Source organism: Littorina saxatilis, linkage group LG7 (genome assembly GCF_037325665.1).
Source record: "Littorina saxatilis isolate snail1 linkage group LG7, US_GU_Lsax_2.0, whole genome shotgun sequence".
NCBI lineage: Eukaryota > Metazoa > Mollusca > Gastropoda > Littorinimorpha > Littorinidae > Littorina > Littorina saxatilis.
In genome coordinates, this window is record NC_090251.1 from 32688591 (window position 1) to 32701097 (window position 12507).

Sequence of the window (12507 nt, forward strand, 5' to 3'; positions counted from 1 at the left end):
GATACGAGAGAGTGCAAAAGAAGCAGAAAGCAAAAAAACAAAAATTCTCATGATCCTTGCAGCCAATCCTACCTGTACAGACAAACAAAAAAAACGCAGTTACTTCCCTTCCTACGCACAAGGTTTTCCGCGCTTCGCACAAAAAAAGCAGACGACAAGAGCGACACAAAAAGATGGCGCTTTGAAAGCGTTCGCAGCGGGGGTTTACAACTGAAGCCGTTTGCAGGTAGAAAGTAGCCTTCCTCCGCACCTGTACAATACCTGACCAACTGCCGCGCCACACTGACCACTACACAATGCCTTGATGACCCCGGTAAGCGTGAAGTTATGACAGTTTTATATCGAGCGTCGTAAAATGTTCGGAGAGCTGCAGCGGGTTCGGTGTATAGCGGTGTAGTGAGAAGTCCTGTCGCTGTCGCTGCTTTCTTTTCAAGTTAGTGGCAGACACTGACTGCATCGTCAGTGTGTTTATAGAGTGCGCCGCCCCGCGTGGTGTGTCATCGGTGTGTTGTTGACAGTTTCGAGCCTTGTTGTGGATTTTTTAATGCGGATATTCGACCAACATTGTGTGAGGAGTACTGCTGGGCCAAGAGGGAAGAATAAACGGATGTTTCTACCTGACCGGGTATCCGTTATTGTGAAGAAAGTACAGGTGGGGGGAAAAGTCACTCAGTAACCCATTCACAGGTAACTAACTGTCGGGCTGGGATCATTTGAACGGTTGACTGGTGTTTTGGAAACATTGTACTTCTCTGAGCGTTGGAGCCTTGTGTTTGTTATTGGCTGTGCACTTCTTATAATGTGCACCTGTTGTTTTATTACCTGGGGCTAAGTTTTTCAAGTGTTTACGTTTATGAATTTAATTGTCGTAATGGTTGAAGGGTATTTTTTTAAAGCTGTCACTAGTGTCAGTGATTGTGTTTTTAAACTTTAATATATATATGATGATCTGAATGTTTCGTGTGTGTGTGTGTGAGAATTTGTCTGAATTTTTTGTGACATGTCATCCGGCATTGTTTTTATGACAACTTTCTATGCTACAAGCAGATTTCACACCAAAATTTAATCTTTTAGCTATTTGCATTAATCATTTATATATGTACATTAACTGTATGGACCAAGACAGAAAGATTTTAACAAATAACATGAGGACACTTAAATTCTCTTGTAGTAACAGCTGTATTTCATGTGAAATGAGACTATAAATCAATAGGCCTAAAGAGCATTTCTGTCCATTTGTTTACACTGAAAGCATAAAAAATGCAGCGAAATGGAAGCATTCTGATTGAGGGATCAAAGAATTTGCTTTAAATTGTTAATACAGTGAAACCCCCTTTTAAGACCTCCAAAAATCTGAGAAAAACGGGTCTTAGAAAGGAGGGAATCTGAAAATAAGTAATTTTACAGAGGTTAAGAACAGAAAGTCTGAGAAAACAAGGTCTTAAAAAGGAGGGCGTCTTAAATTGTTTTGTTTTTGAAAGGGGGGTTCCGCTGTACTAATAGATCTTAAGTCCACTTTACTTTTGCATATAATATGAAATAGAATTCGAAAATACATTTTGATGAGGAATGTCTGTATTAAAAGGAGGGGATCAGTGTTAATTGGACATACAGTGGTACCTGTGATCAAAGGACACCATTCCGACCAACCAAAAGTGTCCCTACATTAAAGGTGGCCTATCCTGTGATGAAAAGACAATTCTGGTCAAGACGGTGAAAGAAAAAGGAAAAAAAGAAGGATGTGTCCTTTGTTGCAAGGTGTCCTCTCATTGGAGGGGTTTAACATGACCGGTACTCCTGTATTGATTATTCCTTTTCAACCCCTTGTTAATGAGGTCACCACTACCAGCAGCAACTAACAACAGCAAAAGGTGTTGCCCAACTGCTCTGCCTTTTCGTTGACTCGTTGCTAGATTGAGAAACAAGCTTCAAGATATGTTGTTGCAGAAAATCAATAATTTATTTGACCTGCGTGCCTAGTCAAGTGTGTGTGTGTGTGTGTGAATCAAACCTTAATGTGCATTCTTCACTGCTGTTGTTTCAGAGTCGTTCATGCGGAGCAAAGACACACCATGAGTGTGTGGAACCCTACCCACTCACAGTTTACAGGTAAAATTTGAATATATTTGCATAATTTTGCATAAAGGTGATCCTCCTTACACCATCTTTTGATCACCCTCATAAAATGTGTATGATTCACATCATAAAAGCACTGAGCAGGGTAAAATTATGAACAGTTGTTCTTTTTTTTGGGCATTATATTGACACAGAAAAAGTGTTCAAAGGTGTGATTGGAACTGGAGAGTGAAATTCATTGCTTTTATTTAGCGCTATAGGTTGGCACAGTGACTGCCATTATTATATAAATTGTTTTACTTGTACTGCAAGTTGTAAAACAAAAAATGTATGACCCACAGTGTTCCTCTGCTCTCTCTTCCTTTAAATGTTTGGAAAACTGCACACATACCATCACTCATCATGCATCACTCATTGTGTATCGTTGTCTGACTTGTGGTGAACGGTTTCACGGTAACTGTAAGCACAAGTGAAGTAGTTTAATCAGCTTGGAATGATAGAATAACAGTGGACCCCCCACCCCCTTTTAAGACTTCCAAAAGTCTAAGGACATCAGGCCTAGGAAGGGTATTAAAAGGGGGGTTCCAATGAATACAGTGAGCAGTGGACCCTCCCCCCCCTTTTTTTTTAAGACCGCCAAAAATCAGATGACTACAGATTAGGTCTTAAAAAGGATGGAGTCTTAAAATTGGGGTATATTTATATAGTTTACAGAGGTTATGAACAATAAATCTAAAAAGTTTTGGTATTAGAAATAGGTCTTAAATTGGGGGGGGGGGGGGGGTTGGGTCTTGAACAGGGGGTTCCACTGTATTTTTGATTTCAGCATGTGTTGATAGGGTCATCTAAACCATAAAGTTCTCCAAAACATGTATTGCTCTGGTTGACGGATATATATATGAGATGACAAGTTGTGTTGGCTCCCCTTTAAGTATTAAGTACACTTCATCTAATGACTGTGGTCATATATTATGCATGAAGGATTGAATGATATACAACACCTTTAATTTTAAACTACCCTGAAACAAGATGTGCCGTAACACACTATATGAACATTTAAGAAAGAGTTTTCAGTTCACAAATCCCTACTACATTACATCTGCAACCTTAGTAAACCTTTTTTGTGAGTGTGTCAGTAGTGGTGGTTGAGGTTTAAATGTATTACACATAATCTTGAGCGGTTCAGACAATAGATGTAGCTTTGTCAGGAAAGGGAACTGAAGCTCTTAAACTGCAGAAGTTTTCAGTCATTTCATAAATCGTGAAAGTGTTCAATCAATCAATATGAAGCTTGCCACACACACAGAACATTAATTTTGTTCTACATGCCCAACGGGGAAACTAAGCAAACTCCAGTGATAACCTGGTCAACCCAGAGACCAGGCAGTATCAAATCAGAGCAAATATTTTGCTCACCTGTCTGTAGGGACGCTCAAGGCTTAGAAAACTCCTTGAAAGTGTATAATGTTACCACAACCTTAAACATGGCGTGTGTAGGAGAGTATATTCTGCCACAGATAAGGGTAGAGGGAGGGGGGGGAGTAAGGTCTGTGTACATTTACCTGTGTGAAGAGAGAGAGGAAGACGTGTTTACTCAGCCGATCTACCCACCTTGTTTTTAACCGTTTAGAAAAGAGACTTCGTGCTATTGAGAAGGTCGCACTTCCGAATCCTGAGAGCCTATTACAACATTGAAGCTCCAAGAAGCTTTTCAGAGTGAGAGGTCTGAATAGACTGTGGATATCGTGTGTGCGATATAACCTCATAATGGGATATTCAATTATGCATGTATTAGGCAAAGAGGACTTGTTGGCGGTGACCTTGTCAAATCGCGAATGCTCTAACCTCTCTGAAGAAGGAACACTTTTCGTGCGTGACTAGTTTATAGCTTACAAGCGTAGTCATGAAAAGGTGTCTTTTCAAGGACTGCTGACAAGGCAGTTACGCAGTGAGCGTGTTTGTTGCACCGTGGTATCCCAGGCCCCATTGTCATTGATGAAATGCACAAAAACTTGATTAACAAAAATCAAGTGATTACCAATTGGCAAATGAAGGTACATCAATTGACAATTGGTCACACACAACCGTCGAACGCTGAAGAAGAAGAAGACAATGGTCATGAACAGAAATTGGAGAAATTAAGCAAGGTCTTGAAAGACAATAAGTCTTAAAGAGTTAAGGGGTGGGAGGGGGGGGGAATTTTAAGACATTGTTTGCATTTTATGATTGTTGAAGTTGTTGTACTGCTGCAGTTGCTATGAGTATGATTGACAGACAGGCGTTTATTAATTGTTGCGTGCTAGAACGGTGTTATTATAACGAAGTGAAATACTACAAACATGGAAAATGACGTGACAGTGCATGTACGAACGTGACAGGGGGAGTGTGTACTGACAGCGGTTAGATCGTGAAAGTTGTAGACTTTTACAATGACGCAACTTAGTGTCAGAGACATAGAGAATACTACATGGCTTGCTGTGTCGTACCAGATTTACACGAGTTGCTTTTTAAAATATTGAACTGCGAGCGAAAGCGAGCTGTTCACTATTTGAAAAAGCAACGAGTGTAAATCTGGTACGACACAGCAAGCCATGTAGTATTCTGTTTATCCTACATACTGTACTTACGTGTATTTTACTGAAAATATCTTGCAGTCGAGGCAGCTAAATTGAAGACGCTTGTTTTGGAACCTCGATCTCTTCTAAAGCCTCGTGCAATCTATTACGTCAAAGCAAAGAAACGTCACTCTGAAAGTGTGGCGTGACGTGTTAGTTCTAAAGATTCATCGAGGGTAATTAGCGAGCGCAATTTTTTTTTCTATAATGACGTTTGTCTCGGTGACTTTGGCATCATAAGCAGTGGAAAAACAGGTCCCTGCCAGACTTGCTTGACATGACCTCATTTACATAATATACACACGTGTGATTTGAACGATTATTATCTCACGGGTGTCTCTCTCACGTATGTAGGATAAATTTCTATCTATGTCTCTGTTAGTGTGTAGCTTCAAGCGTTACTAATACCACTGCACGCCCTCCGTTCTCTGAGCCGCTGTAACACACCTGCGCACAATCAAACATGCATGCTTACATAACACACACACCCACACACACAAACACGCGCACTCACACAAACACACGCATACACACACACTGACACACACACGCACACCGACGCATACACGCACGTGTGAATAGCGTATCTCTGCCGAAAAAGACAGTAAGTCATTTACATATTTACAGTGGATACGCAGGCGATTTAGTTCACCAATGTTTAATAGTTGTTTATTTGGTGGCCAATGAACCATTTACGTACGCCATACGATAATGTTTTACGATGTATATTATTTAATGCTTATGGTTTAGTCAATTGAGATCATTTATTGTCAGCACACTTTGTTAGATCGTCTGTTACAAATTAGCAACCACAGCTCACCCGTATCGATATAATTTTGAAATAATTTTTATAAAACACACAAAACCATCCTCGTATATTTGCATTGGACACAAAAGTGTCCGACTGGTATTAGCGGATGTTATCGCAGGCTGTGTCGCGACAGCTGCGGTCACTGATTACCGTTCGGTACAGGGGTTGTTGTAATGATGATGATGGCCCCCGTTCGATCAGAGAGGTTGTACTAACACAACATCAGGTTGTACAGGCTTCGGGCAGTCCGTGCACATCAGAGACATGTGTGTGGGTGTGTGTTTGATTGTGAAGAGAAATGTAGTGGACAGAGACAGATATATAAACTGAGATTTGGACACATCGCATGCTAACACTCTCATATAACTTTAAGATACCTTTTTAGGGGAGGGGGGGGGGGTGCAGAGAGATGCACACACGGCATGCAGATAGATGTTCCGTTCAGAATGATGACACAGGCAGAGAAGAAGGCGAGGTTTGCCGGTTATATTGCAGGGACAGTTACAGACAGGTACCGACTCAGTACCTCGGCTTCAACAGATTCTGCGTATTTATGCAGATCGTTTTTAATATCTTTCTTGTCCGCTCTTCCCCATAGATGTAGCTTACGTCGTGGTAGTCGTAGCCTGAAGGGTGAGAGCGATGTGTCGTAGAGTACGATGTCATGGTCGCTTGTACCAAGTGAAGGGAGAGGCTTGCATCATCATTGTCTGAGAACTGTTGGGGCAGTGTTTTGGAGAGAGAGAGAGAGAGGGAGAGAGAGAGAGAGAGAGAGAGAGAGAGAGAGAGAGAGAGAGAGAGAGAGAGAGAGAGAGAGAGAGCATAGCTTTACCGGACAGGTATTAATTGTCACTGTGGTATGAAGCAATACTTCCAGGTGCAACGTCCGACAACTTTGAGCAACTGATCGACACGCTTGATACATTTGTTCATCAAAGAGAATGAAGTACGCAACGTGCATTTAGTACAGAAGACTGCGTGCAGTGTAAATGTCTCTAGTTCAGAATGTTTTTAGCCTTCAAAAATGAAAAAAAAATAATGACAATACTTGATTTTGAAGATTTTACAAGGAAAGCGTTAATTCTGTTGCACAGCTCGCACCGAGTAACGGCCAATTAAAAGCCACATGCGCTTGGATAGGGGGGAAAATAAAAAAATCCCAATCCTATTTTGTTTGTTATCGGAACAAACATTTGTGTGTGTGTGTGGGGGGGGGGAGGGGGGATTTGGGGCACAGTTTCTTCTGGTGTTACTATGAAAAACATGAAGTCAGCAAAAAGATCAATATATAGGCACATGCGAGAGAGAGATAGACAGACTGATATAGAGAGCGAGCTTTCGCAGAGGTTAGTCAACGATTCACCTCATTTTCACTCAGCTGTCCATAGTATAGCTAGTAAGGAGTTGGATATCAAACGGAGATATATACAAAGGGAAATCCTACATTACTTCGATGTAACTAACACCCCCGCCCCCCACGTGTTTGGTCAGTGTCCGAACGTGACAGTATCAGCTGTCATCACATCGCGGTCACCTTGTTCTCCTGTAGCTGACCGGAGGGCAGAACAGCTACAGTGGTACATGTTGTGAGGGTTTACACCCTTGGGACCAATAGAGAATTTGTATGTCCTACAGGCTAAATATTTCGCCTCTTAAGGACAAGATATGGGTTATATGATACAGTGGTCGCCGCTTAATAAAGCCACTTCTGGACCGACGAAAAATGGCTTTAATAAGCTGCGGATTTATTAACCGGCGGTCCAGGATTACGTCATTTTCGAAAAAAAAAATCTTCTCTTTCGTCATTTACACTTGTTTGAATCTAAACAAAACTTCACGAAGGATGTTAACTTTTGTTTTAATTATGTACATGTACATGTCCTTTGATCACTTCGGTACATCAATAATTTCACTGTCACCGTCACGAATCATTACTCGGCAGAGAAGAACGATTTTATGAGTGTTTGTTTGTTGGTCGTCTTCCACATCAGAACAAGATAATGTGAGTTTTAGTCACAAACTACGTGATTTCTCTGAGAAAACTGGCTTTAATAAGCGGCGGGTTGGTTTTATTAATCGGCTTTTTCTAAATCGGCTTTTATAAGCGGCTGGCTCTATTAACCGCGGTTTTTTAAGCGGCGTCCACTGTAATTCGAGTTTTACGCCCTCACGACTTTTGATGAGATACACAAGTGTATGCGTGTTTAGGTGGTATCAGCCATCTGCACTTATGGCAGAATAACCGAGGTCTGTTACGTGCCACTTTGGTGACACGGGGATGGGACATGGCTACGGATTCGAACCTGCGAACCCTCAAGTTGGGACCAGCCAAAACTGCCCTTATATTGCAGGTGGCCTCTCACGGCAGGTACACTTTACTCACGTTGGTGATGCGGTGCAGGAACAGTGTCCCAAATTCAAGAAAGCTTTCGCAAAGTCCAAGATTTTGCAGACGGATAGAGCCGTGGCAGTGTGTTTAGACTGATGGGAAATAGTGGTGAAAAGCGACACCTTTCACTTTGAAATTCGATTCATTCATCAAAGGCTTTATTTTCATGGTCAGCACATGATGTTCAAGGGACATAACTTTATGGCGGCCAGGGCTGAGGTACACGAGCCTAAAGTGGGTGCCACCCAAACAGGAGAGAACAACCCGCGGTGTCTGATTCGTTGAAATTACAACGAATCTCAATTTCAACCAATCTAACACCGCGGCTGACTCCCGACCGTTCGGTAATTTTCTCGGGCACCTCATCCCTGCTGACAGGGAGAGTTAGTTTTGGACATTGTCCTTGAATGTTACCGTTTTTGCGACATTTATGATTATAGATTGATGGAAGGACAACGGGAGGCGTTCTTTATTGGGAGTGATCCTATCGTGACAGGTAGCACTGTAGAATCGGCATCAAAGGTCGGGGGCGACTGACGGGATGGGGCGATTTACCTGGGACATGCCTTTTGTCTGTCGAGGTGGGTGAGGGTTCAGAGAGAGAGAAAGAGAGGAATATGTAGGGGGAGAGGGGGTGGGAGGGGTGAATTTCATCATTATTTACAGGTTAGAATGGCTTAGTTAGATACAAGAGTATAGTCTGTGTACCAATGTGTGTGTGTGTGTGAGTGTGTGTGACGCTGTGTGCGTGTGACGCTGTGTGCGTGTGTGTCTCACGCTGTGTGTGTGTGTTTGTGTGTGTTTGTTGAGAACATTGTCTTCAGACACGGACTGAGAAGAGAGAGGGAGACCGATATATTGTTTAATGGTTATTTCTGGAAAGATCATAAACTAGCGATTTACCTCACTATAGTCTGTTTGGATATTTTTGGCATCGTATTCTCAAAGAGACAGCGTTGATATCCAATTTCGCTTTGTCGACCAAAGAGAGATGGTATCTTCAAGTTAAGTTTCCCCTGGGCCATAGTCTGTCAATATACTCGACTATCACCGTTATGTTGTTGTGTTATGCAGCGGTTAGAGGGTTACCACTGCCCACGGAGGTTCTGAAACGATTTTTTTTCTGCACTGTAACTTCAAATATTTTATATTCATGTATACAAAAAAAGTTTTAAAAAAAGTCATTGTCTGCTCGATATCAGGCCATTTTTCTTTCGCAAACATGCAGATCATAGGAGCTCATTAATCATTGTGACACCAACGATTTGTCTCCCCTGGTTATTCCATGTGACCTACATTCAGCTCATCTTGTCTCAACTTCAAGGCATACCGGGCAACACTTCCACATACAATGGAACCCCCCTTTTAAGACCTTCACAAATCTGAGAAAATCAGGTCTTCTTCTTCTTCTTCTTCTTCTTCTTCTTCTGTGTTCGTGGGCTGAAACTCCCACGTACACTCGTGTTTTTTGCACGAGTGGAATTTTACGTGTATGACCGTTTTTTACCCCGCCATTTAGGCAGCCATACGCCGTTTTCGGAGGAAGCATGCTGGGTATTTTCGTGTTTCTATGACCCACCGAACTCTGACATGGATTACAGGATCTGTTTTGTGTTCACTTGGTCTTGTGCTTGCGTGTACACACGGGGGTGTTCGGACACCGAGGAGAGTCTGCACACAAAGTTGACTCTGAGAAATAAATCTCTCGCCGAACGTGGGGACGAACTCACGCTGACAGCGGCCAACTGGATACAAATCCAGCGCGCTACCGACTGAGCTACATGGTCTTAAAACGGAGGGAGTCTTAAAATGGCGGTACATTTACAGAGCTTAACAGAAAATCTGAAAAAAGCAAGGTCTTAAAATGGATAAAGTCTTACATTGGGGGGTCTTAAAAGGGGGGGTTCCACTGTACCATAAAAACCCATCCCGCGTTATTTCTGAACAATCGTTTTTGACTCACATGCGAAGCAAAAGTGAGTCTATGTACTCACCCGAGTCGTCCGTCCGTCCGTCCGTCCGTCCGTCCGTCCGTCCGTCCGTCCGGCCGTCCGGAAAACTTTAACGTTGAATATTTCTTGGACACTATTCAGTCTATCAGTACCAAATTTGGCAAGATGGTGTATGATGACAAGGCCCCAAAAAACATACATAGCATCTTGACCTTGCTTCAAGGTCAAGGTCGCAGGGGCCATAAATGTTGTCTAAAAAACAGCTATTTTTCACATTTTTCCCATTTTCTCTGAAGTTTTTGAGATTGAATACCTCACCTATATATGATATATAGGGCAAAGTAAGCCCCATCTTTTGATACCAGTTTGGTTTACCTTGCTTCAAGGTCAAGGTCACAGGAGCTCTTCAAAGTTGGATTGTATACATATTTTGAAGTGACCTTGACCCTGAACTATGGAAGATAACTGTTTCAAACTTAAAAATGATGTGGGGCACATGTTATGCTTTCATCATGAGACACATTTGGTCCCATATGATCAAGGTCAAGGTCACTTTGACCCTTATGAAATGTGACCAAAATAAGGTAGTGAACCACTAAAAGTGACCATATCTCATGGTAGAAAGAGCCAATAAGCACCATTGTACTTCCTATGTCTTGAATTAACAGCTTTGTGTTGCATGACCTTGGATGACCTTGACCTTGGGTCAAGGTCACATGTATTTTGGTAGGAAAAATGTGTAAAGCAGAAGGTCAAGCATGTGAGTCGTATGGGCTTTGCCCTTCTTTGTTGACTAAGGTGATGCATGAGAGATGGGATGCACTGACATGGTTGGGGAGGGGGGCGTAGGACCGAAAGTAGTGCAGCAGGTAGTGGTGTGCACGTAGGAATGAAGAGGGTCGCAAATGTATGTGTACTGTTTGAAACACACTTTGTTCAATGGGTACTACCAGTAGGACGCTACCGGCACGGTTGGCCTAGTGGTAAGGCGTCCGCCCCGTGATCGGGAGGTCGTGGGTTCGAACCCCGGCCGGGTCATACCTAAGACTTCCCGCAGTGGGGCACTGCGGTTATGAAATTAAAAGCCCCTCCTGTTTTTGGAACCGCAGGAGCTTTCTAGTTTGCTGTTAGGTAGATTTTTGGTTCCTCTTTCCTGTCATGCTCTCTTTTTCTTCATGAATTCTTTTCTTTTTTCTGCCTTCTTGCTCATTCACCTGTATTTTTTCCAAAAATTTCTTCTCTTGCCGCTTGTCTCGCGATTCATGTATAGTTTAATCTGTTAGTGTTCTGATGTAAGTCCAGCAGTAGATAGGTTAAGCCTATTTTAACATACTGGAAACTGGTAATCTTCCAGTAGGTATTAATTTAGTTTTACTAAAGCCTGCTGGGACACAAGTAATGGGTTAGTGCATTTGTAAACAGGAATCGCTTGACAAGTGGCCCCCTTCATCCCCCCCTTCCTCGTCCTGATATGGCTCTGCGTAGTCGGCTGGACGTTAAGCAACAAATAAACAAACAAACAAACAAATACCCAAGACTTTAAATTTGGCAATCTAGTGGCTGCTCCGCCTGGCGTCTGGCATTATGGGGTTAGTGCTAGGACTGGTTGGTCCGGTGTCAGAATAATGTGACTGGGTGAGACATGAAGCCTGTGTTGCGACTTCTGTCTTGTGTGTGGCACACGTTATATGTCAAAGCAGCACCACCCTGATATGGCCCTTCGTGGTCGGCTGGGCGTCAGTTAAGCAAACAAACAAACAAACCAAAACCAGTAGGACGCTATGCGGAACGAACGATAATTATGTCGATTACAGTCATGTAACATTATTCCCAAAAGAAAAAAAGAAGAAAATTGGGGTTATAACTCCAACTCTACTACATGTATTTTCTGAATAGCTAGTTCTAATATGCTCTTCGCAGACTTTTACAAATACGACAAGTAAGTATAGGTTTGCAGGAATGTTGCAAGTGGCACGCTTTTTGTCATCTGCGGGAGCCCTTTATAGTGAACGTCTAACAAACCTGTTTATGAATGAAAACCGCACACTAGGAGTGCTATGACGTATGAGGTTTTTTCTTCTTCTTATACTGAAAGTCGGCGAAAAAACGCTGGACCAAGGATGGCAAGCCAAACATGTCAAAAAAAAGTGTCAGGAGCAAGAGTTGGCTGTGCCTGTAAAACCAGTTAAAAAGCCTGATCAGCGTCCACAACAGGGGCTTGTAAATATTGGAGGGGATTACATTGGGTCGTGTGGCATTGTTAAACTTTGGGCAGCGTCCTTCTGTTTATGTTGACTCCTTTGTTTTTTTTTCTCTCATGCCATTTTTTTAAGCAGGACTGAGGGAGTTGGTGTTACTTTGCTGTTAGTTTTGTACCATTTCTGTTAAATGTTGTGACTCTTTTGTCAGACGTGGCGAACAGGTGTGACTTCAAAGAGAGAGAGAGAGAGAGAGAGAGAGAGAGAGAGAGAGAGAGAGAGAGAGAGAGAGAGATAATTTGGTTTTAGTCACTGTTTTTGTTGGGGGGGGGGGGTGGGGGGATGCTTGAAGATGGTATGGGTCCCGTTTCCAAACTGGCAAGGTTAAAACCGAACAAGTGATTAAGCATTCTCCGTTTCCAAGCACCAAATGCAAAATCAATGCGCGCCACAAACTATACTGTAC

The 12507-nt window shown here is 42.5% G+C and overlaps 1 protein-coding gene across 3 annotated transcripts in view; it reads left to right on the forward strand.

The window, feature by feature from the left end:
- Positions 1 to 40: 40 nt before the first annotated feature.
- The window catches only part of LOC138971204 (rab11 family-interacting protein 2-like), a 59619-nt gene continuing 47152 nt past the window's right edge, over positions 41 to 12507 (forward strand). For 2 of the 3 annotated variants that reach the window (XM_070343873.1, XM_070343875.1), the window contains exons 1-2: positions 377 to 687; positions 2045 to 2109. In XM_070343873.1, the coding sequence (XP_070199974.1) occupies positions 2073 to 2109 (37 nt within the window). In that variant the 5' untranslated portion in view covers positions 377 to 687; positions 2045 to 2072. Of the gene's footprint in view, positions 314 to 376; positions 688 to 2044; positions 2110 to 12507 lie in introns of those variants that run through there. The other variant, XM_070343874.1, reaches the window with a different exon arrangement.